At 45.2% G+C, this 26,021-nt stretch overlaps 5 protein-coding genes and 1 long non-coding RNA gene across 12 annotated transcripts in view; 4 read left to right on the top strand and 2 right to left on the bottom strand.

Moving 5' to 3' along the window:
- Positions 1 to 107: 107 nt before the first annotated feature.
- CDC45 (cell division cycle 45) lies at positions 108 to 12,909 on the bottom strand. Its single transcript, XM_064392258.1, has 19 exons — positions 12,777 to 12,909; positions 11,643 to 11,702; positions 11,268 to 11,360; positions 10,678 to 10,815; positions 9,955 to 10,098; positions 8,984 to 9,039; positions 8,365 to 8,413; positions 7,705 to 7,766; positions 7,269 to 7,319; positions 6,264 to 6,383; positions 5,787 to 5,918; positions 5,309 to 5,407; positions 4,902 to 5,063; positions 4,560 to 4,698; positions 4,125 to 4,208; positions 3,542 to 3,660; positions 3,040 to 3,116; positions 1,791 to 1,857; positions 108 to 1,131 (listed from the first exon to the last, which is right to left on the bottom strand). The coding sequence occupies exons 1-18, from the start codon at positions 12,825 to 12,827 to the stop codon at positions 1,793 to 1,795; spliced, it is 1,701 nt and encodes a 566-aa protein (XP_064248328.1). The 5' UTR covers positions 12,828 to 12,909; the 3' UTR covers positions 108 to 1,131; positions 1,791 to 1,792.
- Positions 3,012 to 10,353, top strand: LOC135282460 (uncharacterized). 3 transcript variants are annotated; one of them, XR_010348617.1, is made up of 3 exons: positions 3,012 to 3,170; positions 5,325 to 5,438; positions 9,935 to 10,353. It is a non-coding gene; the product is annotated as an uncharacterized LOC135282460 (long non-coding RNA). The 3 variants fall into 3 exon arrangements; XR_010348618.1 differs by lacking the exon at positions 9,935 to 10,353 and adding an exon at positions 6,291 to 6,474; XR_010348619.1 differs by lacking the exon at positions 9,935 to 10,353 and adding an exon at positions 5,549 to 6,474.
- Positions 12,910 to 13,266: 357 nt separating the features above from the next.
- Positions 13,267 to 18,632, top strand: UFD1 (ubiquitin recognition factor in ER associated degradation 1). Its single transcript, XM_064392259.1, has 12 exons — positions 13,267 to 13,400; positions 13,502 to 13,634; positions 14,316 to 14,348; positions 14,734 to 14,855; positions 15,165 to 15,295; positions 15,699 to 15,771; positions 16,254 to 16,322; positions 16,838 to 16,903; positions 17,178 to 17,225; positions 17,574 to 17,662; positions 18,023 to 18,104; positions 18,493 to 18,632. Exons 1-12 carry the CDS (start codon positions 13,398 to 13,400, stop codon positions 18,565 to 18,567), a joined length of 924 nt encoding a protein of 307 aa, XP_064248329.1. The 5' UTR covers positions 13,267 to 13,397; the 3' UTR covers positions 18,568 to 18,632.
- Positions 18,633 to 19,995: 1,363 nt separating this feature from the next.
- C17H22orf39 (chromosome 17 C22orf39 homolog) lies at positions 19,996 to 21,549 on the top strand. The gene is made up of 3 exons (XM_064392041.1): positions 19,996 to 20,123; positions 20,234 to 20,401; positions 20,850 to 21,549. Exons 1-3 carry the CDS (start codon positions 20,097 to 20,099, stop codon positions 20,973 to 20,975), a joined length of 321 nt encoding a protein of 106 aa, XP_064248111.1. The 5' UTR covers positions 19,996 to 20,096; the 3' UTR covers positions 20,976 to 21,549.
- Positions 20,732 to 24,536, bottom strand: MRPL40 (mitochondrial ribosomal protein L40). Its single transcript, XM_064392040.1, has 4 exons — positions 24,412 to 24,536; positions 23,635 to 23,718; positions 22,483 to 22,638; positions 20,732 to 22,136 (listed from the first exon to the last, which is right to left on the bottom strand). The coding sequence occupies exons 1-4, from the start codon at positions 24,459 to 24,461 to the stop codon at positions 21,827 to 21,829; spliced, it is 600 nt and encodes a 199-aa protein (XP_064248110.1). The 5' UTR covers positions 24,462 to 24,536; the 3' UTR covers positions 20,732 to 21,826.
- A 155-nt stretch (positions 24,537 to 24,691) lies between these two features.
- Positions 24,692 to 26,021, top strand: part of LOC135282364 (protein HIRA) — a 31,749-nt gene continuing 30,419 nt past the window's right edge. The window contains exon 1 of one of the 5 annotated variants that reach the window (XM_064392035.1): positions 24,692 to 25,007. In XM_064392035.1, coding sequence (XP_064248105.1) covers positions 24,902 to 25,007 — 106 coding nt within the window. In that variant the 5' untranslated portion in view covers positions 24,692 to 24,901. Of the gene's footprint in view, positions 25,008 to 25,295; positions 25,388 to 26,021 lie in introns of those variants that run through there. The other 4 variants (XM_064392037.1, XM_064392036.1, XM_064392038.1 and 1 more) reach the window with 4 other exon arrangements.

Here is a 26,021-nt window from a genome sequence, read left to right as displayed (position 1 = left end):
CTTTATCTTAGGAAGAACAATTTTTTAGCCATGCCAGCTTGGCACAGGGATTTTATTCAGATAAGATGACACCATATAAAAAAAAGTTCTTAAAAACCCAAACCAACTTCTTTTTTGAATAAAAATAGATAGTTTAATTAGGCTTCTGTTGGCTACATTTAAATCACATTTAATATTAAATTAATCTGTATTAAAATATGTACAAAGAATGATGTAATGATACATAACCTCTACGTATTTGTTACAATGGATGAAAACATTGAAGTCACAGTGAATCCAAGCAAACACTTCAAGCAGAAGAGCATTCCACATGTACACATATACACAGCCAGCACAGCTCAGCAGGGGGAGGCCAAGGAGCCATTTCATATGACCAAAGTAAAAGGAAATCTGCCATGGAACAGGATAACTACTCTGTCAATATTTACAGTGCTACACTCCACACAGAATTATCATAGCTCTTCAGCCTCCTTCCAGGAAAATTATTCCCAGGGTCAAGTCAATATAGTATCCCAATCTATGATTGAAATGGCTTTATTGACACTGGCATTCCATGGATTTTTCATTTGGTATTTGGCAGTTACTCAGTATTTGGATTTTAAAAACCCTGAAATCTAAAAACTCCTCTCACTAAACAAGTCTTTCAATTAAACTACAAGACTTCAATCTAGTAATACTAAAAAACATTTTCAGCATTCTAGAACTTCAAGGAGAGTTTCAAATAGTTTGTTTAAAAAATAAAAAACATTCAAGACAATTTTAAAAGTACAATTGAACAGTAATATAAATATGGAACTTCAAAACCTATTTTTTGTTATCAGTCAACAACTGAACATCACAAAAGTACATCTACTAATAAAAGCAGGTTTGATAAATAGAAATCCAATGTACAAATACCAGGTGACAGCTTTTGCCATTACCAGGGTGGGATGTTTAGAAAAAGAAGTGTTCAATAACTCTGTGCTGAGATCAAAATCCTTTTGACCTCCCAAAAGGCATAAAAACACCAGTCCAGGCCTGTACCAGTAGCTAAGATACACCACAACTGCAGCACCATGACCTTTGGAACATCCAAAACCATTTCAGAGGGTCTCATCCTCAGCTTCCAGCACAAGGAGACAAAAGGCACTACTGCATAAGAAGAGCAGAAGACAAAACAATCAGTAGTCAAAGTGTAAAGAAAGACACAAATGGATGTAGAAATCCTGTGAGCCACGCATGCCTCTGCTGTCTAAAAAAGAGCTTTGAACTCGTGTGCAGCTACTTGACAACTACAAATAAATTCTTATATCCCCATCTCTCTTCCAGGTAGAAACTACACACCAACCTAGGCACAACCCTAACACTGGGAAAGAAAAATGCAAATTCTACATTAACATCAAAGCCAGTGGCACTGCTGTGGCCAAAATTCCATCCTGAGCTCAAGCAAGCCATCAGAATTAAATGTCAGTAGCAGAGGATCAGCTACAATTAGCTAATATTGCCATTTCTCTCACTACACAAACTGATGCTCCTTTCCCACCATAAGTCAAAAAACCACAAAAAGTTAGGAACAATGACAGAGAAGCTCATGGATGATGAAACTTAAATAAATCTCTTAAGGATGAAAAAGTTTTGCTTTTACATTGTCCGACTCCTCCTCCAAAGGAAAACAGTTGTCTTTGTAAGAAACTCTTAGCTTTAATTTATATTTTCACTAAAAGTTGCCATATTTTAAAAATATATTCTACAGATAGTGGCAGGTAACTTGATTCATAATAATTTTTCAAGTAATGCTTATTGTGTCTTACCTTTAAGACAGGAGAGAAATGAGTGCATCCAGAAATTTGCTCCGATCTTCTGTTTTCAATTCAATTACTAAAATATAAAATATTTTATTACAGGGTGGAAATAACTGAAAGATATACCAGATATCACCAGAAGATATACCAGGTATCTTCTCTTGAAGAACAATAAGCCTGAGTACACAAATTTATATTCTTACTCACCTTTAAGAAGGAGCAACTATTTGAACAAAATGCAAAGGACGTTGCTTTTTTTGTGCTTAAATATTAGCAAACTAATTTGTAGGTGCTCACTCCACAACAGAGCAGGCACTTATTACATCTAAGAATTTTTCTATGTATATTCAACATGCATAGATAGATATTGTTAAAAAAGCCTGTCTCTTTTTAAGCAAGTGCAAGGCTGATTTCACTGCTTAAATGTCCCATCAAAGCAGGCTGCTAAATTTAAAGCCTTCCCAGCTAACATCATGGACTGGAAATGAAGTGCACATGTGCACACTGTCAGTGCAGACAGAGCACAGCTCTCAGAGCCAGGCTGGCTGCTCTGTGGTTTGTGCAGCAGGAGGCAGCACTCGGAATTCCCAGTGAAAATACAAAAAAATGCTTTGTATTTACTTTTTTAGATGTGAGGTGTTGGGGGAAAAAAGACTGTTCTATGTGACCTATATTGCAGTGAGTATGGCTCACCACGAAGTCAGCTTGCCCTTATGCAGTTTTGAATTATTTCCCTGACTCTTATATCATGCAAAAGAACTTAAAATTGGGGTCTGCTATACCCTCTACAATACTGAGTCTTTCCAACATCAGCTGTGGTGTAGTTGGGTTAATTTTCATTCCAAGGAACATCAGCAGAATGTGGTGAGGTCAACACTTTTGCTACTCAGGAATACTTGCCAATATCTGTCTTGTGAATCTTGGAATTTGGCACCAGGTCTTTTCCCTGTAATTTTTAATTTTTGCTTTTGCCTAGGCAATATTTCATGACTCTAGACATATGGCAGTGAGCACATTTTGTGTTTTATTCCAATATCTCAAGTCTATTCAAATGTGGGTTTTGCCTGACATTTCAGCATCTACCACACTACGTTAGCCAACACGTATTCTCTGTCTTTCACATAGATGTCTTTATCCATCCCGTCCTTATTGATCCCTCTTCTTTTACACTGTTTTTCTTCACCCACGGGTCTGGATTGGCCGCAGAGCCTCAGCAAGGGCCGGGCCAGCACCGCCCCCTGCAGGGCCCGTTACTCACTGGACATCTGGAAGTGGTTGTGCAGCGCCCGCGAGCTCGTGCTCTCCGCCGCCTTCTCGAAGGCTCTTCCGAAAAAGCTGAGGCAGGAGCAGAAACACCAGTGAGTGGCACGGGAAAGGATGTTTACTGAGGTAAAAGCAAGGAATTTTTTCATGGCTGAGAGGGGGAAATGGCTTCCAGATGTTTTTACAGGTGCTGTGTATTCAACACACACCTCACTTATTCATTGCAAAAAGTTTTACATTGGAGGCTTTTAGAAATGAAGTCATGGGCCATGCAGTAAACTATTTCCCTCTTTTAAGAGGGAAGGAAAAGAAAAAACCTTACAAGGAAGGTCTTGAAGATCTGTATCCTCTCTCAAAGTACCCCATGCACACAGTATGCAGAAGGTGTGTTTTTGAGAAGGATAATCATTCCAGTCAACATAAACAGTGTTAAACAGGTACAGGAAAGATATATTTACTTCAGAGACAGGTTTAGAACTTGCAAACCATTTGCTTACTTCTTTTTGTCTGAGCTTTCTGTCTCTGGAGGAATCCCCACCATGATGACAGTTCCCTGTTCAACATCCATGGGTGCAGCCATGACCAGGGGCAGCAGCTTGCAGCGCTTGTTTTTTGTCTGGAAGTCAGAAAACCTCTTTGTTACACAAGGCTCAGAAAGCAATTTAATATCAGCTCTCCTCCTGAGATGGCATTACAAAGTGCCACCTAGGGATACAGATATTCTGCAGTTCAACAGAAGGTGGTTTCTTTACAGGATATCTTAATTCACTTGTTCCTTGCAGTAAAAGTCACTTTAAGGACTAATGGAAATTTCAGTGAAATTTCAAAACTTACAAAATTACAGAAATGTTTAGATTGTTATTATCTTAGTAATGGAAACTCAAAGCTATGAAATTTCCAAATAGGTATCTTCCCTAGAGCAGCATTCACAAATATGCTAAAATCATCCAATCAATCAGCAGAAAAACATTATTAATAGTTTCCTCTAATGCTTTTAATAATCAACTGCAAGTATCTGACAGAACAGTAAGTACTACAGCAGCCCCAAGTTTGTGAGTGAAATGCTTTTGATTTACTTACAGAGCAAACAAATGACTTCAGTAAGTATTTACTAAGCAGACAGAGAGACACTGGTTTGGAAAACAGTTTCACATCTGGTGTGCCCTAGGAATAGAAGAATTATTTCAATTACAGCCCAAGATAATTCTTAGTTAGTTTTATTATGTACTAACAAGTCTAGAAGCTGTGTGTGGCTCAAAGAACACTAACAAGAACCATTGCAATACAGGAGGCTGAGCTCACCCAGCTTTGCAGCAAAGCCCTCTCCCCTTTATGAGGGGTGATTCTCCTTTGGGAGGTTCAGAGCAATGTCAATATTGACCCAGCACAGCACAGAGCAACGGGTTCTTTCTTACAGAGTAATTCTTGCTGGGCCAAGCACTTAAGGAAACTGTTATTCAAGGATGATACAGGCGAAAAGGAGAGTCAAATGAGATCCAAACACACAGTTCTGACCTCCATGAGGGAGCAGTAAAGAAATGGCCCCTGGGAAATGACAAGGTTGGTGCAAATACAGCTGGCCACTGTCTGCTGAATGGCACGTAGCTGCTTTTTGGCTAGGTCCAGGCCTTGGTGCAGCTTGTCCAGGTTACCCCTGCAACAAAAAGAATAAAAATAGACACCTCCTTAGTACAATAAAGTTTTTCACATAAAAATTATATCAAAATACTATTCGCAGGGAAATTTTGATTTTTTCTTCAACAGCTTATGAAGAAACAATTCATATTTTAGATCCATAATCCCAATACATTGCCCTAAATAAAATTGCAAAATACTGAAGAGACATATTTTTAGTACCTGGAGAGACTGTCCAAAGCCTTAATGAAATTAGTTGTTTCAGGCCCCTCTTTCTCTGTGTTTTCCATGAGAGAAGTTGTTGCATAAACTATGTCACTTGCTGAGAACTTGTTCTTAAAGCCAAAGTGAATGCTGAAAGTCTGAACTCGCAAATCTTTCATTCTGCAAAATGAAATAAACCCAGGAAAGTTTATTAGCATTATCAACATTGACCAGCTGTCTCCCCACTATGTTAATCTTAAGAACATGAAAAAACCCTTGTATAACATTTGCAACAAATCTAGTGTTACTTTGTCAATCTAAGAATCATTTTTAAAAACAACATATTAGATCATCTTAAAACAAAAATATTTTAACTTAATTGAAAAGTATTTTTAGATAAAACATTTGTATTTAAAACAATTTACCCAAATTTGTTTGCAGATTCTTCAATCATCTCCCGAAGATTTTCTTTCAAAGACATGTCCATGGAATTAAACTTCTGTTTCACTTGCTTCAAGGGCAAACTAAGAACAGAAGGAAAAAATTCATTGACAGGTATGCCAGAAGAAACAAGTATTTTGCCTTTATCTAATCATTTTAAAAGTACTATGAGAAAATTTAACAAGGTTAAGTCCAACTAAACTTGCATGCATTTGTTTTTTCAGTCATTGAAAAGCGAATACAAAGAAGCAGAGTTTACTTTGCTGAGCTGCCATTCCATAAAAGCATACAGCAAGTGTTCCCTGTAAACCAATACACAAGTTGTGTAACTCAGAGACACTGCCACCCATTCAGAGCCCCACAATCATATTTAAAAGCTGACAGCTTGAGTACTTGCAAGCTATATTCTGAATATTTTCCTGTAAGGCATTGGAAAAAATTATCCAAAGTTTTGTAACTCACCCCATGTCAGCCAAAAACTCCTGGAGCCTCTTCTGCCCTTGCACAGACCAAAGCTTGAGGCTGGCAGAGGTGTAGCAGGTGTTACAGAGACTTTCATAGAGAGACCAGTGCTGGTACAGTGCCAGGCGCAGGCTGAGCAGGAGTTATGGCAAATAATGGCAAACACAAATATCCTCTGACCCTACAAACTCCACCAGTAGGATTCAGCTGCCCTTACATATTGCATGCCTGTGCTGCATAACATGCAGAGAGCAGCTCAGGTGGGTAACCCAAGGGCAGCAATGGTGACTTGTAACCAGGTCTGAAAGGTTAAGCTGGACTGAAGCCCCACGAGCAGCTGGAAGAGGGACCCATGCACAGCAAAACATTTGGAGTTCCCTTTATTTTATTTCCATTCTCAGCAGAGATGGTGCTGGGATTTTTTGTCCCCTAGATAAAAACTCCAGAGGGGTTCACCCCAACCTTCTTTAAGGATACTCATACTCAAATGCAATTCTCATGCAGTCAATGGACAGAGAGTTCTCCTCATCCTCGTTGCGGTGGTTGTGGCGGGACACGTGGCGCTGCAGGATCCCGATGTCAGTCACGTACTTCATTCTGCGACAAAAGCAAGGATGTCACTTCACCTTCTGCCTGGGAATTTTTGTTCTTGATTACAAAAAAATAAAAATGCTTCCTAAAGTCTACAGCATGAAAAGTGTGGGTACATTTTTAAACCCTCCCAACTCAAAATAATTTTTTTTCAATATTCATCTTTTTACTCAGGCAATGAAAACAAAACACCCCAAAGCCCAAACAAACAAACAAACCACCAAAAAACCAAACCAAAACCACAACAAAAAATCCACAAAAACCACAAAAAACCCCAAACCCAAAACAAAAACAAACAATAGACTGACCAAATAAATCAGTTACTTATTACACTAATCTATTTTTAAATGTCCATGTATTAGTAAAAATTTAACACCAGAATTTAAGTCTGCACATGTAATACTAGAATTCTGATCATATCTAGTAGAAAACAAAAAAAGAGGAAAAATATCTGAAACTTGTTATCTAAAACTGTAAAGGAACCTGGAGGATACAGAACATACAAAAGTTTCTTCATTAATAAAGCTCTACCAAGCTCATGCTCAGGTAAACTACCATTAAACACAGTTTCCTCCCAGAGCAGAAGTGATTTATTTATAATTTTGTGAAAAAAAAAAAAGTTAGCTTAAAAATGCTAAATTATAAAAAATAATTTTTAAAATATATATATATATTTTCCTATTTTTGGGAGGCAACAGATCACATTCAGGCATTAATATATTTAATATCACTGTTAATTACTTATATCTGTTAAAATAATACTCTTATGTTTCCTGATCTCTACTAATTGCAGCTAGCTACTCCCAAAAATAAAATTTTAAAAGATAGACAAATAAATGAGAAAGAATAAGAAGAAAAAGATAAACTTTAGGAAAAAAAAAACTTTCTTACTGAGTGATTTTATCTTGGACCCATTGATCTGTTAGGCCAACAATAGCCCACCTAAATTTTTTGGAAAAAAAGAAATAGAAAAAAAGGTTAAACCAACAAATATTCCAGTAGAGTATATTTAACCCTCCAAGAGTCTAACAGAACAAATCAGAAACCATTGTTTACCAGCAGCCCAGAGAAGTTAATAACAAAGTTATTTCCTACTATTCCCTCTTTTGCAGGCATACACATAAATACCATTCTCCCATTTTCCATGCAAAACCTGTTGTTGCTTTTAATTAATTTACACAGATGCATCCTCTCATTGAAGACAAACATCCACTCCCAAAAGAAACTGGAATCTCATAGTGAAACCAAATAATTTTGGGAAACCATGCCTGTCTTTGTGGCAGGCTTAAGCTTCCAATCTCTACAAAAAATGATGATGGAAACCTACCACAGCATGTCATTCAAGTCCTTAGACATTATCCATGCCAGATCAAACATCACCATTGCAGACTACGAGAGGGAGAAGCAAAAAGACAAATGAACACAAGACACAGTCCACTAAACAAACAGAACAGCTCAATCTGCCAAGTCCCAGCACACGTTACTAAAGCCCCAGAAACCACCCTGCACTCTGACAGTCTGCCAGCTGCTTCCTAAGATACTGAGTAGGAAGAAAAATAGTCTAGAGAGCTCTGTAAACCTGCATTATATAGAAAGCAAACACTTAATTACATATAAATAATCAGAGAGGCCAAATGACAGAAAGAACAGTCTGAAGTTCTAAGTGCTGTGTTTGGGATATCCTGACACTTTGAAAGACAAACAACCTCCCTACATGCAAAAGTCTTTTGTAAATAGATAGATATCCTTGCAAAGATCTAAAAAAGCCATAAAGCATTAAATTAAGTTAAAATACTTATATATATAAACTGCATCATATGTATATACAACAATAAGATACAAAAATGCAAGATGCAATAATATTATTATATTGCATAGTATTATTAGATAATTATATAATTGTAATAGATAATTATAACGTTGGATGGTGTCCAATTACCTTTAAAAGTCACCTTGAAGTTTTATGGCAAACAGAGTTTATACTTACTGAGGTTCCATGGTATTCATATTGTTCATAATCAAAAAGAATTTCTCGTCTAAAATGGGGAAAAAACCAGATTTGACTAAGTGGGGAACTGGTCATTGGAGCCAATTAAAAAAAATAAGCCAGAATGGTGATTAATATTTAAATTTCATTTCAGCAATTAAAAATATTAAACTTGGACTAGAAATTGTTTATCTACAAGGCAATTAGACTTTAGTAAAAATGTGGAAACTACACTGAAATGTACTCATAAAGCAAAAAGGAAAAATATTTACATCACTGTTCCTCAAACCCCATTTTATCTGATTTGGTCCTGCTCATTCCTATTGACTACAGTGGGATTGTAAAAGTAGAAAACAGAAGGACAAAATAAGAATATTACAGCTGTTTGAAGTGAGCCAATGCACCTATTGGTACCCAAATTTTAAATTACTATTTACAATTTCCTCCATTTAAACATTTTATTTTTATATACTAAATATCTCTCTCAACTTTCTAAAAAAAATTATAACTAAAGCATCTTACAAATCACAGCTTGCTATCTTGTGTTTGTATTCTTAACACAATTTTAATCAAAGAATGAAAGAAAAAGAAGCAACACCAGAAAAGCCCTTTTACACACCTGCGTGCCTCCCATTCTCGCCTTTGTCTCCTTTTCATTGTCCTCTCTATTATCTCCTGTAAATTAATTTCCAGGATGTTAAAAAGCTAGAAAAAATATTCTAATACATTAGCATCTAGATACATTTTAAAAATGAAAGTTTAATAATTGAGGTAATTTAAATTTTCATTTAAAATATTTATTTTCCTTAAAAATAATTGCCATTAACAACATCTAATGAGAAAAGTATATAAAAAATATTGCCAAGGAGCACACATAAGATCTTTGTGAAATATTTAACAGATCTGAGAAAAGCTTTTGTGTATTTGTAATTTTCTTTTAAATTGGATAGCTTCTCTGGGTAAGACAGTGCCCTTTTTGTATTAGTAGGAAAAAAAAGTACAATGCTAATGGGAAGACAACAAAGCTGACATGAAATACCTATTAAATCTAAAGATGTCTTTATATTTAGTTATCCTTTAATGTTGCTGGTCTCATGCCTTAGCTTACTTTAATATAAATAGAAAATATGCTACAAGTGACAGTGCAATTTAATTTCATGTGTACAATTAATTGTACAATTTGTTAGTTTACTGCTACAAGCACAGACAAAATGCACTGCTAAACTATTTGTGAGCTTGTATCTGCTCAGGTTTTTTTTTAAGGAGTGAATATCTAAACAAGTTTTACTGCTAGACTGCCAAGCCCACAGCACATATTAGGAGACAGATCTCTCCAGTTCACTGATTATAAAAGAATTATGCATAAGTTCAAACAGGTTTTTTTAATTTGGAGAAAATATTTCTGTGTGGTTCAGATAAATATTTTGTTTATGTGAAGCTACCTGTTGTTGTAGATTATTTTTAAATCTTGCACTTGGAGTTGTGATCTAACGGAACACAATTTTTAAATTCAAATATGATTATGATGTAAATATATATATAATAGCAGTATCCTTTTTCTTCCTTTCAGAAGTCAGCAGTGAAACCAACCTCTTCAAAGCGTCTGCGCTTCTCCAGGGGTTCTGAGCCTTCACTTTCATTCTCTGAGTCCTCCTCCTCCTCATCATCATCTCTGAAGATGTCATCGTAAGCAGGAACATCGAGATCATCATCTTGCTTGACTAACAGCTTAATCTAGCAAGGAGAAAGCTGGATTTTAGAGTCAGTAACTTATTTAGTGAGCAAAATGCACTCCTACTTCGAAAAGAAACTAAAAATTCATTTAGGCTGTATTAATTCCTGCCATAACAAAATATTGCTTTTTAATACAAATATAACTGATTTATAGAAAATATGAGTAAAAATCCATATTCCTTTGTTAGAGCATTATTGAAAAAATTATCATTTTAATGCTTGTTAAATTAAAATAATTTGTGCTTAATACTTTGATATTTAGGTGCTGCTAGATGATGAGAAATAATACATGTCACACTCTGGAGGGATGTTTATCCTCTGATTTATGGCAGTTTGATTTATAGCAACAACATTAACAGGTGCTTACTACTGACAACCACCACAGTGCTAACATTAGAGATTTCACTACTGGAAAAAGGATTTTTTTCTTGTCATGTAAACTACTACAGCAAATGCTTATTTATTAATGCTGCTTTCTGACCTACAAGCTAATGCTCTAACCAGTTTTGCAAACACAGAAAAGCACTACACTGCTCTCCACCACACTGTGGGGAGGTTTTTATGAAAGGAAACTTTTACCTGTGTGTCATTGTAAACATTCACTACATTGATCGGTCTGTGACTGTCACACACAAAAAAAAAAGTGTCTTCTTCAGGCTGCAAGATTTCCAGGAGGTCTACATTGGCACCACAATTAATAAGAACAAAGTATTTGAACTGAAAAAAAAAAAAAAAAAAAAAAAAAGAGGAAGTTTATTACTTAAATTGCCAGGAAACATGGAAAACTGAAAATATGTTTACAAAACCTACAGAGCACTCATCAGTGCCAAAACTTGTGTTTACTTTCTGATATTTGATGTCTCTGAGGCAGAATTTTTTTTTTTAAGGCAAAGCACACAATTCAGGGATGTTGGACATTCAGTACCAGCACCTTTGTATCTCAAATTGTGTGCAAACTTCATTTGACTCTATCAACATTATAGCACATTTGGTGGAGGTGATGTTAAAAACTTGACAAGTTTATTACTGGTATATTAAAATGTAACCACAGCTTAAAGAAACCACTAATAATAATGAGTTAAATGTTGACATTTTAAATTGGGGAAGGGAAGCAGTTTATCTTTACAAAAGATGAGCTACAGCTCAAAAACTTTCCAGTATGTTTTCACCTGATCCTTATGCTCCAGAAAGGCAGTTTCAAGCTCCTGCCACCCCGCCACTGGCACGAGTGTGTATTGCACATGGTCACACTGAAACAAAGCCTGCAAGGAAGCAACAGCTGTGAGCAGAGGGGAGGGGAAACAGCCTCTCTGCAATGCTGCACCAGGCTGTGGCTATTCCACAAACCCTTACAATAAACACACCCCAAATGACAAATCTGCACCAGCTCTGAGACTACCACTCAGCAGCTTTCAGTGCCACGACTCATGGAAGCAAATGTTACAAAAGGGGATGAAAGCCTCCCCCTGTGCCCAGCTCACACCCATGCTCAGGACATACAGATCTCATGCTGTCAGCTGCAGTGACAACGAACCAAGACTTACTTGGAGGATTTTACAGGCACATAATGCATCAACATCTGAAGCAACGAGAAGAAGAACACGCTGTAAAAATAACAAAATGATAGGATTAATACAGGTGCCAAATAGAGTGTGCTGGTACAATAAATGCATAGAACATTGAGACACCAGAAATGCAGACAGAGATCATCATAAGCATAAAACAAGATTGCTTCTGAATGGACACTGCAACCAAAATTAACCAGTCTGGATATCTGTCAATATTAAAAACAAGCAACTCCACATACCCAAAGTTTCACACCTAGTCAAGCCCTACAATTATTTTCATTGTGTTTAGAATGGCCTTTGTTTTCTGCACAGATCCGCAAAAGTTTCAACTAAAAAAAAATCCTATAGCAAAAGGAAGAGAAGAGCAAGGCAGCTCAGGAAAGAAATTCTGTCCCTTAAATCAAGGTTGTTTTGGGGAGGGGGGCAGGGAGAGGTTTGATTTTTGTTTGTTTTGTTAGAGTGTTGTTTTAGGTCGTAGGGGAAGGGTGTTTTGAGATTTAGCTAACAGCTGGAGAAATTAAGATAAATGCTTTCATTTGCACAGTCCATAATATTATTTCGTTGGTAGAAATGCCAAAAGATTGTCCAACAAAAGCTTCACCACCTGACCACAGTGAACGGAGCTAAGCAAACCCTGCGTTAAAAATACAAGTAGCAAACAGATGAGCTACAAGACTAAGGAAAAACATTAAAGATTACAGAAAACAGCATTTAGTATTTGAGCAAATGACACCAAAGCAGTTAGAAAGATATTAAAATAAATAGTTCAGAGATGTCATGGTTAAGCAAGAGACCCAGAACACACAAGAACACTTTTGCCGAAGGAGGCGAACCGTCAGTGAAATCCCTGCCGCTGCTTTGTCCCGGTTCCCAGGGGGGGAAAGGGGAAAACACCCGGGAAAGGCATTTTTACCGCCCGGGTGACGGCCGGACCCGCCGCCCTCAGCGCGGCCGCCGCTCCCCGGCCCTCAGCCCCGGAGCGAGGCCGGCACCGGGCCCGGGCAGCGCAGCGCCTCAGCCGCCGCGGGCAGACGGGGCCGCCCCGCACCGACCCTGCGGCAGCCCAGAGCCGGGAGAGCCCCCCGGGCCGGCCAGGGCGCGCCGCCCCACCTGGGTGACGATCAGCTCGTAGAACTCCCGGCGGCAGTCGGACACGAACATGGCGGGAGCGCGCGCGCGGCGGGAACGGCGGAGCCGCAGGCCGCGCCCGCTCAAACTGGGCGCCAAACCCGCGCCGCGTCTCATTGGCCCGCGCCTCACGCAGAGCTGGCCAATAGGAACGCGCCCCTCCCGCCTCCGCAGCGCGAGCTGCCCAATCCTTTTCGGGGTTCCGCCAATGGGATGCGGAGAAGGCTGTGACGATACGCGCTGCTGGCCAATCCTGAGAGGGTCTCGGCCGGAAGCGCCCTACTGGGTGTTGTCGCCATGTCCGCCATCTTTGCTGCGGGCGGTTTGCCGCTTTGCCATTAAAGAGAGCGGAGAAGAGGCAGCAGGGCCGCATCAACGCCCAGTGACCGAAAGGAAGCCGAGCGGGCAGGAGGAACTCCCGGCGATTGCCGACTCGGAGGGCGCGAGTGCCGGCCTTCCGCCCTCACCCGCAATGGCCGCCCAGCGGCCGGCGCCGCGCGGCACGCTGGGAGGGGCGGGGCCCGGCCCGGCCCGTGAGGCGAAGGAGCGGCGCTGGCCCGGCCCGGCCCGGCCCGGCCGCCCCAGGGAGCGCCCGCCGCCGCCATGGTGAGAGCGGGGCCGGCGGGGGGGCCCTCGGCGGGGGCTGGGACACCCTGTATCCTCTAGATACTGACCATTGCTCTCTGTGTGTTGTTTTCCCTCCGTAGTTCTCTTTCAATATGTTTGACCACCCCATCCCCCGCGTGTTCCAGAACCGTTTTTCAACGCAGTACCGCTGCTTCTCGGTGTCCATGCTGGCCGGGCCTAATGACAGGTCAGATGTGGAGAAAGGCGGGAAGAGTATGTGCATGTTTTATTCTGCCTAATAAACTGCTGGGACAGTGTTTGTGGATAGTGTGGGGTAGTTGAAAACACGGTGACCGAGCTGGGCAGCCGGGTCGGGCCGGGAGGAAGAGGAGGGGTCACGTTCCCTTGCATCACTCGGGAACTAAAAATGTTTACCGAGACGGGGTTTATGAGCATTAGAAGGAGAGAGTCTTCATCTGTAAAGTTTATGTTACAATCTTGTATCTAGTGTGAGCCATGGAAGTTTGTGGTTAAGGAGTTTCTCCTCCCCACCGTGTTGCACTTTTTTAAATTTGTATAAAGAAAGCAAGTAGATTGGGCAACTTAATTTTCAGGCTGTCAGAGTAATGCTGTGTTGTTTTGAGTTGGTATGGATTGAAGAGCACCTGTGAGCTCTAACAAATAAAATTAGCTTGGGGAAAATTTTTATTCAGTAAAAGTATTATAAAACCTTATCTTCTCTTTTATTTTTCCCTGATTATAATGCTGAAATCTCCACATAGCAGGGATATTTGTCATGACTGCTTCTACTGAGCTCTCTGTGTAAAAATGAATTTTCTGATTTTAGGATCTGCCCTTTTTAAAGAGATTTTAGAGAAAGGAAGGATAAAATTGTGTGTTATGTACTCTTGTACAGATGTTTTCCTAATTTTACATTCTTATTCATTTCTGCAGTAATTATGCCACCATCAGCTTTGGATCAACTCAGTAAGTGAATACTTTATCCTGGAATAACAACATTAGCAATAGGAGCTAATGTGTAGGCAAATACCACAGTATTTTAGTTATCTATTTAAATTTTAAATAGACACTGTGACAATAATTAGTTTAAAATATGTATTTTAATTTTTTCCTGTCAGAATTCATGGGGCTTCAAGTACAGACATCTGAAGTGCTGGGTTCCCTGAGCATTTAAAGTTCTGAGTGCAGGGCCACACTCATTTGTGTGTGTGCTTTCTCTGTAGTTCTGAGCAGCTGGGATAATGGTGTGAGGGCAATCCTCTCCATGCTCTTGGTGATGTTTGATCTCTGAAAGCTTCAGAAATGTGCTAGGGGCTTTTAACGAAGAAAATTTTTTCTCCTTTCTCACTAGGCCGCCTTAATATTACGTACCCCATGCTGTTCAAGCTGACCAACAAGAACTCAGACAGGATGACTCACTGTGGAGTGCTGGAGTTTGTGGCTGATGAGGGCATCTGTTACCTTCCACACTGGGTGAGCTGTCTCCTGCTGGGCTGTCAGAACCTGAAAAGTAGGAGTAGGGAGTTGCCAAGGTTAATATTAAGGAGGTGGAATGTTTCCTGGCAGTGCCTGTCTCTGCTGGTCGTGTTCCTACAGCAGCCTTTGGTTCTGGCTCAGGCTTCCCTCTGCAGAATTTAACTGAGCAAAGCAGACTGCTTTTAATGTGCACCTGACAGTTCTTCCTGCAATTGCATCTCCATAAGAGCTGATGAACACAGGAGAGAGATTTGAAAGCATCAGACCCATTCTTAGGGCTTTGTGTGTTTGTTCCCATTCTTGCAGATGATGCAGAATTTGCTGCTGGAAGAAGGAGGCCTGGTGCAAGTGGAGAGCGTCAATCTGCAAGTTGCTACTTACTCAAAATTCCAGCCACAAAGTCCAGATTTTCTTGACATCACCAATCCCAAAGCTGTGTATCCTTCCTATTCAATTGTGGAATAAGGGGGAAAAAATGTTCTTCCAAATTGGAATGATGAAACAGAGTGAGCTTTCATGTGTGGCTCATACACTTCCAGTAGTACGTGGCCACTTCTGCTCCTTCTGAAAGCAAAAGGGATGGGGAGCTGCTGTACAGAGATGTGGTCAGCTGTTGGTACAAAGTGTGTCTGAAGAAGGAGTGTTGGCATAAAATCCAATGAGTTTTGAGTGTCCCTTTGAAGAATTTATGCATCCTAACATTTCCTAGAATCCTATCTGCAGTACTGATGACTTTTAAACCACGTTAGAGAAGCTAAGGATTAGGGATCTACAGTATGGTGACTTTGAGGCTTTGATGTTTTACTGAAAACAAATATTTCATCTTAACATACTCCAAAGACTGGAAAATGCATTGAGGAACTTTGCCTGCCTGACTACTGGGGATGTGATTGCCATCAACTACAATGAAAAGGTACAGTTAGGGTTGAGGGTTGTAGACTAAGTTTAGTTGTTGGATGTTGGTACTAAAACAATCCTCCCAGAGCTGTGCAGTGTTTTGGACAAGTAAGCCCCATGGCAGATTTCACAGTTGGTTTGCTGTTGGAGGAAAAATGGAGTCAGGAAAAAGCTCAGTATTTTTCTGAGCTACTGTTTAAATTTCTTTGAACTCACAAGAAAATAAATGTTTGTGCTATTGAAGGTTTTGCAAGTCAAGGGAAAGAATTTATCCTAAATTCAGAATTTGTTTTCAAAAATGCAGCTTAAAGTACAGTAAGAGCAAGGTGCAGTAATGGGTTCTCTGGCTTCTAAGTTAAAAGCTTTTGCTTTTAAATTCTCTAGAGACCCTGCAGTACCTAGTCCTCAACCTAAAGAGTACTTCAGGTCTGGAGGCAAAGGTTTAGATGTGCTTTCCTCACACATAATGCAATCCTCAAATGTCTGTGACTGTTTCAGATCTATGAGCTTCGGGTAATGGAGACCAAACCAGACAAGGCTGTGTCCATCATAGAGTGTGACATGAACGTAAGTTAAGGCTGATGGGGAAAGTCTGCCCCAAGTGTGTCCTCCCAAGAGAAGAGGACACTTGTGCAGTGGTAGCTCTGCACACCCAGCCTGGCTGGTGCTGCAAGGAGGGTGCAATCCATGGGGTGGGAAGGTGACTCACGTGGGAGTGCTCTGTGCCTTTGTAACCCCATCTGTGATCCTGATGAACATCAGGTCACTGCAGAGCCCAGAACTGAACGTTTAGCTTTGGCATGCTTTATCTGGGTTTTATTTAATAGCTTGTCTTGACTCATGTTCCAGTGATATTGTGGAGCTGTTTTACTGCTCTGTTTCCATTACATGCTAAGGTTCATTCCTAAGAGGCTTGGTCTTTTTTTAGTTCTGAGTTAAATTGTTTAACAACCAAATCTTAGTTCTTTTTAGATCCAATGGAGTGATAATAGTTTATGGAGTTTTGAGGAATAGTAATATAAAGCTTATGATTTAAAGAAAAATATTCATCATGGGTTTTCTCATGCTTCTTGTGCAAATAGGTGGATTTTGATGCTCCTTTGGGATACAAGGAACCAGAAAGAAGTGCACAACACGAAGAGGCCGCAGTACGTTCAGCTTTTGTTCTTCCAAAATGCATCCCCTAGAAGTCACTATTGATTGTGGAGAGAGTGCCAACATATTTTTATTAATTTAAACAAGTTCTTAGGGGTAAATTTTACTTACCAGAATCTTTTGCATATGCTCCTTAGGAGACTGGTGTTTACCAACTGTTATTTTGGGAAAGTGATTGCTGTGAAGTTTTGTTTGGTCAGAAATACTTGGAACTGTTTTCATGTCAGTGCATGTCAGAACAAAATGAACTTGTTCTTCCCCTCTCAGGATGTGGAAGCAGACCACAGTGGATATGTGAGCGATATAGGATTTCGAGTAAGTGCCCTGTTTCTGCTGGTTTCTGAATGCTGTAAATGCTGAGGGAAAGTTGTTCTGCAAAATATTAGTACCTGTTCCAGAGATGCTGTTTATTTAACTGGCAAGTGCCTGGAATGTTTGTGTGACCACAGCCAGGAGCAGCAGGACTTGCTGTCTGCAAAGGGCAGATGGGAGGCTGAAACAGACCCCTACACCCACGATTCATCAGCTTACATGTACCAAAAAGAAGCATGCTGATTTAAATAACTAAATAAAAATTCCTGTAAGGTTTTACAGATACAGTGTCCTTGTGCAGTGTGCTTTCAAATGCCAGGAGTTCAGTTAAAACTGGTTATGTATCCACAGGCATTCTCTGGATCTGGGAACAGATTGGATGGCAAGAAGAAAGGTGTGGAGCCCAGTCCCTCCCCAATTAAACCAGGAGACATCCGAAGGTATGTCTGTATCATCCACCTGTAAACCAGTGCAGCATCAGGGGTTGGGCAGAGTTTGGTTTTTTCCCTGCTCCTGCAATATAAACAACCTAATTTTGTCGTGAGTTTGACTTTAGAAAATAGTCTTTCTTATCCACAGGCTGGTGGAAACGTGCCTGTGGCCAAGCTTCCACAACAACTCCAGTATTTGGTTATTTACTTCTGCAAGCTTCAGAAAATAACTCAGTGGTTTAACTCTGGAATTATTTATAAATGAAAATAGGCAGTCACTGTTGGTATTACACTTTCAGACACAGAATAGGTTTCTCTTTGTCAAATTCAACAGTATATAAGCATACTGTTTTTATTCTTCTTTTCCAGAGGAATTCCCAACTATGACTTCAAGATCGGTAGAATCACGTTCATTAGGAATTCACGCCCACTGGTCAAGAAAGTGGAGGAGGTAAATAAAGTTGAATCCTCCCCAGTTTTGCACAGAATTAGAACTAAGATCCAAGTTTGTGGCCCCTCTCTCTTTCCCCTTGTTTTTTTTAAAGCATGCTTCCTTTAAAAAGTGGCAGTGGTTTAGAATGGTTTGAGTCAAATGAAACCTCTGATGTCCTTGTCACTGATGGAAAAAGACAGGCCTGGTGTCAGTTTGTTAAGCCAGCTGGCTGAAAGGTCACCAAAATGCTACTGTTTTATTTTCAGGAAGAAAGTGATTTTTGCCCAGATTAGGGATGTGAAATGTCTACAGTCAGTGGAGTATTCTTGCTCACAATCGTTCAGCTTCCATCACACGCAAGCAGTGAGCCAAGAGGTGAAACCTTTTTTCCCTTTCTCTTTGCCAGGATGAATCTGGAAGCCGGTTCATTGCCTTTTCAGGAGAAGGCCAGTCCCTGCGCAAGAAGGGAAGGAAGCCCTGAGCTGTGCTGCCTGCAGCTCCTGAGGGGGAAATAAAACATTGGGTGCAGCTCTTGGATCTTCGTAATTGCAGTTCACAGGTCGTTTTGCAACACAGGAGCACTTAACTGGTGTTTTGGTTTCGTGTTGGGAGCTGGAGCTGTCAGACTCTCTTAATTTTCAGTTGAAAATTAAGTTCTGGGATTTGGAAGAAGCTTTTTGTACGTGTTGTAAAGAGGGGAGCACAGGTGTGTGGTAAACCTGAGAAGCAAAACTAGCAAGCTCTACCTTACTAAGGGTCTGGTTCTTAGACTACATCTTCCCTTCATCTCCTGAGTGATGATGATCTCTTGTTGCTCTGTGCTTGGTATTTTCCTTCCTTCATATATATTTTGCCACAATTTCAGATCAGCTTTTTGGTGTGGTGCAAATGAAGGGTGACTTTGGTGTTTAGGATTTTAGTGCAGGGAGTCTCTTCGAGCTTGGCTTCAGGTGTTGGGTTATTAATCATTCTAAGCAAAGCCCCTGTAATTGCTTTTTATATTTATAATTCATAACATGCCTTTTAATAGTTCAGATACTCTAACGTAGCGTAGCAAGCTCTTGGCACGTGTAGGGAGCGGAGGGACCCCGCTGCAGCTTCGGACTGGTGCGAGTGTATCCCGTGCGCCTCGTCTGCCGGCGAGCGCACCGGGTGCAGCCCTGCGCTCTGCGGCGAGCCCGAGTAAAGTTCCTCGTTCCCAGCTGCGTGCTGTGTGCTCATTTCGGACAGACCGAGCCCCGGGGCTGCCGCGGTCCCGGTGCCTCCGGGGCAGCGCCCGCGGCCTGCGCTGCTCGCTGCCGGCTGCCGAGCGCCATTGGCCGCGGGGCCGGGCCGCTCTGTGCCGCGCCTCGCCATTGGCCGCGGGGCCGGGCCGCCCTGTGCCGCGCCTCGCCATTGGCCGCGGGGCCGGGCCGCTCTGTGCCGCGCCTCGCCATTGGCCGCGGGTCCGGGCCGCTCTGTGCCGCGCCTCGCCATTGGCCGCGGGGCCGGGCCGCCCTGTGCCGCGCCTCGCCATTGGCCGCGGGGCCGGGCCGCTCTGTGCCGCGCCTCGCCATTGGCCGCGGGGCCGGGCCGCTCTGTGCCGCGCCTCGCCATTGGCCGCGGGGCCGGGCCGCTCTGTGCCGCGCCTCGCCATTGGCCGCGGGGCCGGGCCGCCCTGTGCCGCGCCTCGCCATTGGCCGCGGGGCCGGGCCGCTCTGTGCCGCGCCTCGCCATTGGCTGCCGGTCCCGGGCCGCTCTGTGCCGCGCCTCGCCATTGGCCGCGGGGCCGGGCCGCTCTGTGCCGCGCCTCGCCATTGGCCGCGGGGCCGGGCCGCTCTGTGCCGCCCCTCGCCATTGGCTGTCGATCCCGGGCCGCTCTGTGCCGCCCCTCGCCATTGGCCGCGGGGCCGGGCCGCTTTGAGCCGCCCCTCGCCATTGGCCGCGGGGCCGGGCCGCTCTGTGCCGCCCCTCGCCATTGGCCGCGGCGCGGCCGGCGCCGTACGCGCGGTGGGCATTGGCGGCGGCGGCATGGAGGGCACGGGCGGCTCCTGGCGGGTGAGCGGGGCCGGGGGAGCCGGGCCGGGGTCGGGATGGGGATGGGATGGGGCGGGGGGCTCGGCCCGGCCCGGCGGGACTCCGCTCAGCCCGGCCGTGTCCGTCCGCAGCCGCCGCGCTCGTGCGAGGACTACTGGGCGGAGTGGAAGCACTGCCGCGGGCTGCGGCACGCCTTCCACCACTACTACGCGCACGGGGCGCTGCCCGCCTGCGGCCGCTGGCGGGAGGACTACGAGGCGTGCCGCGCCTGGGAGCGGGAGCGCAGCGCCGCCGCGCAGGTACCGGGCCGGGCAAGGCAGCGCCGGGGCCGGGGCGGCTTCTCTTAACGTCCCGTGAGGAGCCAGGGAGAGTTTTCCGTTTTCAGCTGTAAACGCTGTTGATCTCTGTTGCTCTGGCGTTTCCTTCTAAAAGGAAAAGCCGCCGCGTTACAGGGAAAGGCGTTCCTGGGGTGTGCAGAAATGCCCCTGGCTCCAGCCAACTCCTCCTCCCGCCAGCCAGGACAGCTTCCTTCCAGTCTCCTTCCTAACTTAGAGCCAGAGGCAAAATATAAATGTGACTTAGTTAAAACTTGTATTCTGGCTTACTTAGATAACATTCAGCGCTTCTGCTTATGCATGATAAATTTTTATTTCTTCTTTTATCTCAGATGTTCACAGCAGGAAATCAGCTCTGTGTGACTGGAACATCCAACACTATTATGGTAATATTTTTTTTCCTGTATTTCAGGAAGCTTTGTGCAAGAGTGAAAGAGCTCGAGTTATGGAAAAACAGAAATATGCTCCAGTGTGGAAGCTCAGGAAGAGCCCACCACCTGACTGGTATCTACCACTTGACCACGACAAATCAAATTAACAAGACTGTTTTCTGTGTTTGGTCGGTGCCATAATACACAATTCAGAATTATGCTTTTTTTTTCCCTTTCCACATCATCTTGAAGTTATTCAGCTGTAGCTCTGCCCTACAATACTTTAGCACTCGCTCAAAAATTCTGAAATTTTATTTAAATAATGAACATTTTTAAAGGGAGATATGAGGTGATTAATTTGGTTGTGGTCTTTTACTGTTGACTTACATTTCAGGATTTCATTTCAGCAGGCACCTTCCAAATTATTGCATGCATGCTCTTGCTCTGAGGGCCTCTTGCCCCAGCAGCTGGCATTGAGCACTTCTGGAACAAGGTGCCCACCCCAGGCCTGCCAAATGGGGAGAAAGAACCAGGCTGGCACTCTTCCTTTCTGGCTCAGGACAATCCCAAACAATGGCATTTAAAGGACTTTTCCCAGAACCAGGGCTGTGGTGCTTGAAGAGCTCCTCACCTGTGGGCTGCACGCCCTGGAACTGCCCCTCTGTGGAGCTGCTCTCCACTGGTGGTGTGTGCTGTGGGGGTTCAACACAACTGAAAAATAAAGGTTTAAACGAATGTAGAGAGAGATCTGGTTTGTATTAGGGCAAACCCACAGAAACTTAGTTACAACAGTTACATGGCAACATAAAATAAAAAAAATTGGCTTTGCCACTCTGTAAGTTGTGTAGCTTTGCTAGGTGTGTTATTACCTGGACAGTCATTAAAACACAGAGATACTTCCTTTATTTGTGTACAGTCACATCCTGCAGTGTTGTAACCTGCAGGAGAAATTGTTTATTACTCCAATCTCTGTTCCTTCAGCGCTGAGCACCTCAGCAGCTGCAGCAGGAGCTCCCCCTCACTGTGTGTACACCTTGGTGATGTCAACGCACTTCCCCTCGGGGGGGTCGTAGCCAGGAAGGGGAGGGGTGTAACTGGGCCCGTCCCTCTCGAAGGGGAAGAGCGCCTCGTCCCTCAGGATTGCTGCCTGGTACAGCTCCTCGGACTCCAGCTGCAGCTCCCGCAGCGCCTCCTGCTGAGATCCCACCAGGGCTTTGATTGCTTTCTTTTCTGCCTCATCTTGTTTCTGCTTGAACAAACACCACTTCTTCAAAAGCAAAACTCTTCTTTCAGCCTCTTCAGGAGAAAGAGTGGGAAGGCTTCGCACCCTGGTGAGGAGAAGGGTAACAGTGCAAAGGAGAAACAGCCTGACCAAGGACCAAACTAAGAAAAACAAAATGCCCAAACCAAAAATCCCACCACCAGGCAAAAACCCCCCACCAGGCCCAGAGAATACACTGAATTCACTAGTAATTTACTCAGTCTGTGAGGTCTTCCTCAATCTAACAGGAAATGCAGAGTTTTTCATTATTCTTAGCAAGAACAAATAACATTTCCACATTTTTGCCCTGATGGAGGTGGGTAAGGTTTTGTACCGAGGCTGGCACTATGTTGCAGCTGTGCAGAAGAAATTCACTGTGAGTGCAGGTGCAGGGTGAAAGGCAGACCACTGACCTGTTGCTCTCCGAGTACTTCAGTGGTGTTATAAAATCCTCAATTGGAATCAGTTCTGGGGCAGCTTTTTCCAACTTTTTAAGCTTTTTCTTCATACGCTCCTTCTGTGCTTGCTCTTTCTTCACATCCACTTTCTTCTTCTTCTTTGGCTGTGCTCTACAAGGGAAGTAGTAAATGAAAGAAGATATTTTGTCCTTTAATTCAACATCAGCAACTATCACTTTCTTTTCCATTATTTAATTTGTCCCTGACACAAGTTCCAGCCATTAGCTTTATTCAAGTAATGCAATTTCCAGTGACATGTCTGCTGAGATTTTCTGTAACTGCCTGGGAAAAGCAATTTTGTGCTGAACGTCAGAATGACCTGAGGAAGTTCCACAAAAAATTGAATTAGAATTGTTTTAACTGGCTCAGATGCAGCATAGCAGGTTTGTCATACTTATGTTGGACAGGACCTTAAACCTCCTGTGGTTCTAATCCCTGCCATGGGCAGGGGAACCTTTCCCTAGACCAGCTTGCTCCAAGCCCCATCCAGCCTGGCCTTAAACAAATATTCCTGTTATTCCACATTAAAGACTTCAGGTGGTTTTATACAAGCTTCTGAAATGTCTGCATTTGGGGCCAAGTCCAGGCTGTAGATGTTACTTCTCCGTGCAGGTCCAAGATACCATTGCACACCCCACAAACACAAACTGACCCTCATTCCTGCCTGCAGCCTGAACAAACATTTATGGGGTGAAACAGTCCCTCCCCAACAGCACCTAAGAGCCACCTGGGTATTTTAAATCAAGCTGCATCAAAACAAAACACAGACACTGAAATGTGGCACAGAAACACACGTGGGCAGCCTCTGCCTTCACAGCCAAGCGTTTCTGGTTCAGCCAGGCTTTCACTGGTGTTGCCCAGCAGGGAATTCTGGAGCACTGCATAAATCCCAACATTTCCAGCCGTGTTCTGTGGCTGTGCTACCCACAAGCACGGAGTGGTAATTGTGTCACCTCTGAACTCTCCACAAGAGGCCAACAGTTCCCAACTGCTTTGGCACATAGAGATTTAAACATGTACAGTTAAAGGTTAATTTTGGACTTGGGAGAATTTGTTCCCCCAGTGGATGAGAACACTTGTGTGTAGGTCCAAGAAAGCTGCACTCACCTCACAGGGAGGGACGTCCTGAGCCCCAGCAAGGAGCTCTGCCAGTGACTCCCTTGGAGTGGGACCCGCTGGGGCAGCCAGGAGCTGCAGGAGGGAAAGGAACACAAGGCATGAGCAGGAGCTGACCGTGGTGTCTGATTCTGCACAGGGGCTGTTTGCTATTCACATTTTACAGTGAGGAGTTTGAACCATCTTGGGCCACTTCATTCATGGCAGGACACAGCGTTGGCCCAGAGATGCCCTCAAACTCTTGAGCCAGGTAACTGACCCCAAATACGGACAGGCGGTGTGAGCCCACCCGGTACCGAGGGGTGCAACAGACCCGGCTTTTGGATAGGTGACAGCACTTTTAGTTTCAGGCTCTGACAATGACCCCTTAGAGGAGCTGGTATGGGGGAGGTCGGACCATGGCCGTTCAGATGAGGAGAGCGATGCCGACTGTCCCGGCTCTGCGGCTGTCACGGGGGGAGAACCGGCCCGGGTGCCGAGGCACCGACCTCACCTGCGGGGCCACGGCCGGGAGCGGGCTGGGCAGGCTAAGGGGCGCTTCCCGGCTCCCTCCCCGCAGCCCTGGGGCAGGGCGGCCCCAGCCCCGGAGCGCGGCCCCTGCCCTACCTGAGCCGGGCCCGGCCCCGGAGCGCCGTGCCGGCCCTACCTGAGCCGGGCCCAGCCCTACCTGAGCCGGGCCCGGCCCCGGAGCGCCGTGCCGGCCCTACCTGAGCCGGCCCCAGCCCTACCTGAGCCGGGCCCGGCCCCGGAGCGCCGTACCGGCCCTACCTGAGCCGGGCCCCGCGGAGCCCCCGCGCCGCCGCCGCCGCCGCCCACATGGCCCCGCGCCGCGCCGGCCGCGCCCCGGCCCCGCGTTCCCCGTTCCGGGGCACAAACGTTCCGGGGGGCGCCCTGCGCGCGGCTCCGCCCGGCAGGGGGCGCCAAGCGCGCTGCAGGGCGGGCGGCGCCCGGCGGGGGAACGGCGGGGTCGGGGGCGCTGTTTCCCGCCGGGCCGGTTAGGCGGTTGCCAGGCGCCGAGTTCCGGCGGTGCCGGATCGCCGGCGGCGCCGGGCGGGGGATGCGGCGGGGCGGCGGCGGCACCGGGACATGGAGCGGCGCTGAGGCGGCTCGGGCCGGCCGGGGGCGCGGGCACTGCGGCGCCGGGCGCGGGCCCATGCTGGCCGGCCGCCGCTGAGCGCCGCGGCCGCGGAGGCAGCCCGGGCGGAGCCGCCCTGGGGTCCCGAGGGCGGAGGCCGGCGGGGGCCCCGGGCGGGGAACAATGAAGCTGCTGAAGCCGACCTGGGTCAACCACAATGGTGAGGGCCGGCCGGGCAGCAGGTGCCGCGGGCCGGCCGGGCAGCAGGTGCCGCGGGCCGGCCGGGCAGGTGCGGCGGGGAGCGGGCGAGCGGCGCTCGCGGGGGGCGCGGGCCGGGCCGGGCCGGGCGGGGCCGGGGGCCGCAGCCCCGGGAGCGGCGGCAGCAACGAGTCCGCGCCGCGCTGCCCCGGCGGGCGGCGGCGGAGCGGGTCCCGGGCGCGGGGACAGCTCGGGCCCCGGAGCGGGCTGCACGGGACCGGCCCGGCCGGCACCGCCGCGCCGCGGGGTCCCGGGAGCGCTGAGCGGATCCCGCCCGGCACGGCCCGCGGCCGCCTCGTGCTGCTGCAGGTGCCGGGGGACGGTTTGAATGGAGCGGGATGAGTGTCCAGGCAGGATGAGTCCGTGTCCGGTGCCCTCGCTGACCACCCGGCTCTCACACTGCTGACACAAGTGCAGTATCAAAAACCCTCAAGTACACTGAGCTGTGCTGTTGTTCTCCACGGAGGGAAAAGTTTCTTCCAGCGGTTCTTTCAAAACAACTCCCTCAATTCATGTAGTGTCCTGTCTGCCAGTTCTCTGGTGATGTTTGTGAGCTAAAACAGCTCAGAGTGAAGTGCTGATATTGACAGAAGGCTCTGTACTTTCCTTGCGTGGCAAATACAGGACAGCAGCAGAGTTTATGTCATATTTACACTGTTTAGGATGAATTTCCAGATTAATACCTGTACGGTTCCTGGTGAAGCAGTGACCAGAAACCTAACACAAAGAGCTCACTTCTGTTTTTGCAAGTTTTGCCCTCAGATTCATGGGTACAGCTTTATTTCAGCTGCAGATTTTATACTCTGTCAGTGTATAAAAGTCATTAGCTGGGCTCATGTGGCTGACTGGTATCTGGAGTAAAACTAAGGCCAGGTTTTTCAAGCTGGAAGAGCATGCTTTGAGTTAAAAACACCAGGTAGAACTTTATAACTGCCTTTCTGCATGTGTTGTGTTCTTTGTGCTCATGCTGCAAATGCTGATAACAGTTTAAGCCTCGAGTTGCCATTTGTGTGCATCTTCACTTGGCCTGCCCCCCAGGGACTCC

Source organism: Passer domesticus, chromosome 17 (genome assembly GCF_036417665.1).
Source record: "Passer domesticus isolate bPasDom1 chromosome 17, bPasDom1.hap1, whole genome shotgun sequence".
NCBI classification, from domain to species: Eukaryota; Metazoa; Chordata; class Aves; order Passeriformes; family Passeridae; genus Passer; species Passer domesticus.
Note: the sequence above shows the minus strand (reverse complement) of the source record. Positions and strands in the feature narration are given on the sequence as shown.